The sequence below is a fragment of the Salvia hispanica genome, chromosome 2, assembly GCF_029641045.1.
Source record: "Salvia hispanica isolate PSC_SH4W2 chromosome 2, Shi_PSC_v1, whole genome shotgun sequence".
NCBI lineage: Eukaryota > Viridiplantae > Streptophyta > Magnoliopsida > Lamiales > Lamiaceae > Salvia > Salvia hispanica.
Window position 1 is genome coordinate 61,274,659 of NC_142693.1, and position 3,994 is coordinate 61,278,652.

At 43.7% G+C, this 3,994-nt stretch overlaps 1 protein-coding gene across 1 annotated transcript; it reads left to right on the plus strand.

Annotated features, from left to right (window-relative positions):
• On the plus strand, positions 1-1,967 carry LOC125199488 (protein FAR1-RELATED SEQUENCE 5-like). Its single transcript, XM_089065253.1, has 2 exons — positions 1-731; positions 863-1,967. The coding sequence occupies exons 1-2, from the start codon at positions 97-99 to the stop codon at positions 1,965-1,967; spliced, it is 1,740 nt and encodes a 579-aa protein (XP_088921379.1). The 5' UTR covers positions 1-96.
• The last annotated feature ends 2,027 nt before the right edge of the window (positions 1,968-3,994 follow it).

Here is a 3,994-nt window from a genome sequence, read left to right on the forward strand (position 1 = left end):
CCTGTGATTGGTCAGAAGTTCCAATCCCTAGATTTTGCGTTTGCGTTTTATGATGTGTATGCCCGCGCTGTTGGGTTTGATACGCGAAAGCAAGGTATGAGGAAGGCGACGGATGGTGTTACTACTTGGTATTATGTGGTATGCAATAGGGAGGGCTGCAAGAGGTCAAACGAGGAAGACGATGTGAATGCACGCTCTGGTTTTACTCTTAAACGCAGGCGGCTTTCCAAGCGATGTGGTTGTAAAGCTTCTATATCCTTCAAGTACTTTTCCGAAGCAGGAATACCGGGATATATTATTCACGAGTTCAACGAGGTTCACAACCATTGTATGGTGGAGTCGGAGCATCAGCAGTTTATGACACTAAACCGGAAGTTGGATGACGTACATCACAAATTCATTCTTGACTGTTCCAAGGCTAATATAGGCCCCACCCTTACCTTTAAGGTGTTGAAGGAAATCCTCGGTGGGTTTGATCTAGTCGGTTGCAATCTTGGGGATATCAGGAATACATCTCGCGACATCAAAGCATTCGCACACGGTTGTGACGTGCAGATGGTGTTGGACGACATGGCGAAGAAGAAGGAGTTGTCGGATGCCTTCACATATCACTACGAAGTTAATGCTGCTAACCAGTTGGTTGCCCTTTTTTGGTGTGATGGTTTGATGAAGATGAACTACCATATGTTTGGTGACATAGTGGCGTTTGACTCCACCTACAACACAAACAGGTATACATTATATTCTGTTTATTTGTACTTTACTGAGTGCATTATAAAGCCAAAAAGGTGCATTACAACTTTATCGTTATGCATTATTCCGAATTAATTATGCTAATGCTACATTCCTGTGTGCATCGCAGGTATTGCATGATCTTCACACCTTTCACGGGGAAGGACAATCATGGTAAACCCGTAACATTTGCTGCTGGTTTGGTCTGCAACGAGAAAACAGGGGCATTTGCCTGGTTGTTCAAACATTTCGTCGAATGCATGGGTGTAGCCCCCAAAATGATTGTGACCGATCAAGACTTGGGCATGAGATCAGCTATTCAAGAGGTTCTTGTAGGAACTCGACACCGCTGGTGCATGTGGCATATAATGCACAAGTTGGCTTCCAAGGTTCCAGGCAGGTTGCTTAGGGACGAAGATTTCAAGAAGGAATTCAATGCATGCGTTTGGTCGGACTTGCTTGAACCCGATGAATTTGAAGAGGAGTGGAATGGAGTGATTGAGCGTTATGAGCTGGAAGACGTTGATTGGTTGAACACATTGTACGAGTATAGACAGATGTGGATACCAGCATACTTCAGAGATTTCCCACTTGGTTCGATGATTAGGACTACGTCCATATCAGAATCTGAAAACAGTTTCTACAAACATTTTATGAAGCCCCGAGCGAACCTTGCCGAATTATACTTGTATTTCAACAATGCTCTGGACTTTCAGCGGAATGCTAGAACAAAGCTGGACTACAACGATGCTACTTCCGTGCCCATACTGGCCACTAAGTTGGGTTTCGAGAAACATGCTGCGACGATTTACACAGATAGTATGTTCAGGAAGATACAAGAAGAAATTGTTGATGGGAATGACAGATGCCGTGTGCTTAGTTTTTCATCAACAGATACGATTGACACCTACAAGCTTGGGGATAGCCGACGGAATTCGTATTCCGTGACACACGACAAGACTGACGAATCATACTCGTGCGACTGCAAATTGTTCGGTAGGCAGGGCTATTTGTGTTGCCATATTTTTTTCCTATTCAGGAACAATGAAGTGTCAAAAATTCCAGAGATGTACTGCAACAGCCGATGGATGAAGACTCCCTTAGCCAAGGCCGTACATGGACTTGATGTCTCTGTAGATACAATGTCCACCGTAGATACAAGGTCCACCGTTGACGATAGGCAGACTGTTACCAATCAAGGAATATCCCTGTTCTACGGTTTTATTTTGCCTTGAAAGATTTGTGGGAGTCAGCCAATGTGTGGTCGATGATGTTCATGTTGCCATCCGGCAGATCAAAACACACCACATACTGATGTGTAGAACCCCAAACCGGGAAGAAAAACTGTACAAATGAAATTAGGTTAACGTATGTACATCAGATGGCTTAAGCGTAATAGAATTCACCATGTCAAAGTTCTCCCATCTGAAGATTCCCGTTCCAAGTACATCATCGAACAACCGAGTCCAGAATGTCTCCCTCAACTGGTCCTCTGACCATTCAGCCGGGGTATCAATCACGGTGTGTCTCTACAGTGTAATGTGGTAAACAAGTTAATTATTTATAATTGCAATACTGAATAGCAACTAGGGGACAAGGTATTTCACTAACGCATGGTTTTGTCGAGAAGAAGACCCTAGCAACTGTTTCGGGAGCTTTGAGCTTCTCCATGTTATTCAAGTGGGCGCTCCAAGTGTCTACAATGGATGAGCTCACGCGCTTGAACGGCGCCAGCGACAAGAATTCAAGCTGCATTGTCTTGATACAGTCGTCTACGTAGACAACCGTCTCCCTGCACAATAATAAAGTGTGCATAAGTTACCCATTTCACACGAAATAGTCGAGCAAAACTAAAAAACTTATTTATTCACTTCGGCTGTGCTCAACACCCAATAGTATAGCGACTTGTCCGGATAGTTTGGCTTTGCCGTTAGTGTAATCGCCCGGTTGTGGAATGGAGAACGGGCAGCCAGACTGGCTGTCTTGAAACGGGATGATGCCAGCTTCCCGGGATCCTGCAATAATAGGTGACAGGGTTAATACAGTTCATCCGCAAACCCACTTTTAAAATTCAACATACCTCAAAATCACCATCTGGAGTGTCCAAGCCCGACACAGCAACACCCTTTCCCTTTCCAGCCACAACCTGTGGAGCAACACCCTTTCCCTTTCCGCCACCCACCTTTCCAGCAGCCTCCTTTCCAGCAAGAACTTCAGGTTCTTTTGGTTTTTCCCCCACACCAATCTCAATACCCTTTGCAGCATTTAATGCATAACAAGTATTGTATACTTCAACAAAAAATCTAAATAATGCGCACTAACAACACCTTGTAATGCATTATACACACCATGTTGTTATGGTTAATACAGCCTATATAATGCAACCAATGAATACTTTTAATGAATGAACAGTTGAATTCAATGCACGCAACCTGTCAAATAATGCACAACATTATTATTATAATATTTTATTAAAGGAATTACTTTTGTATTGGCAGCCCGTTTTCCCTTCAACTCCTTACGACCTACAGCCTTATCAGATGGAATCTCACTGCGTTCCAGGATTTGTTTTCCCTTCGCCTTCTTTGTTTTGCCTTTATCTCCGCAGCCTCCTTCACTATCACCTCTAGCCTCATCCTGCTGTAAACAATGGAATCACAGTTAGGTATTTTGTAACATGAAGGATTAGTACACATTCAATGATGTAATTTTCCTACCCCATGGCTGATTTCAACACCACCTGCGGCTGTCCCAGATGCCTCTCCAGATCCAACATCCAAATTAGGCTTGTCTCCTGACAAAAGTAAATAATGCGTGAATTATGATTTAATAAAGCAAAAACCTCTGTTTACAAGGCGTTGTAAACTTTACAAAAAACAACAACACCATCATGCTCACCTCCAACACCATCAGCTCCGGTCTCCTCGGCATTAGTGTTTTCCTCTTCCCTAGAAGAACCCTCTGCCCGTTGTTCTTTCTGCGTAGCAAAAGGGTCCGGAAAATCAAATCCATCCAAGACGAACGATGGCCTATCAAATCCCCGGCTTATTGTTTTCTTTTTGTCGTATGCCTGCATCATCTTCTCCATTTCAGCAATCCACTCGGGACTGTACTCTTCCTCGTCTTCCCTCACTTGTGTTAGTGTCGTCATGATGTCCTCATCTTCCACAGGCTTTTCATCTTCCATCCCTAACAACTTCAACCCAATCTGACTCCCCAATCGGAAGCACCCATCTTCAAGCAGTTCAATAGGTATCTGCTT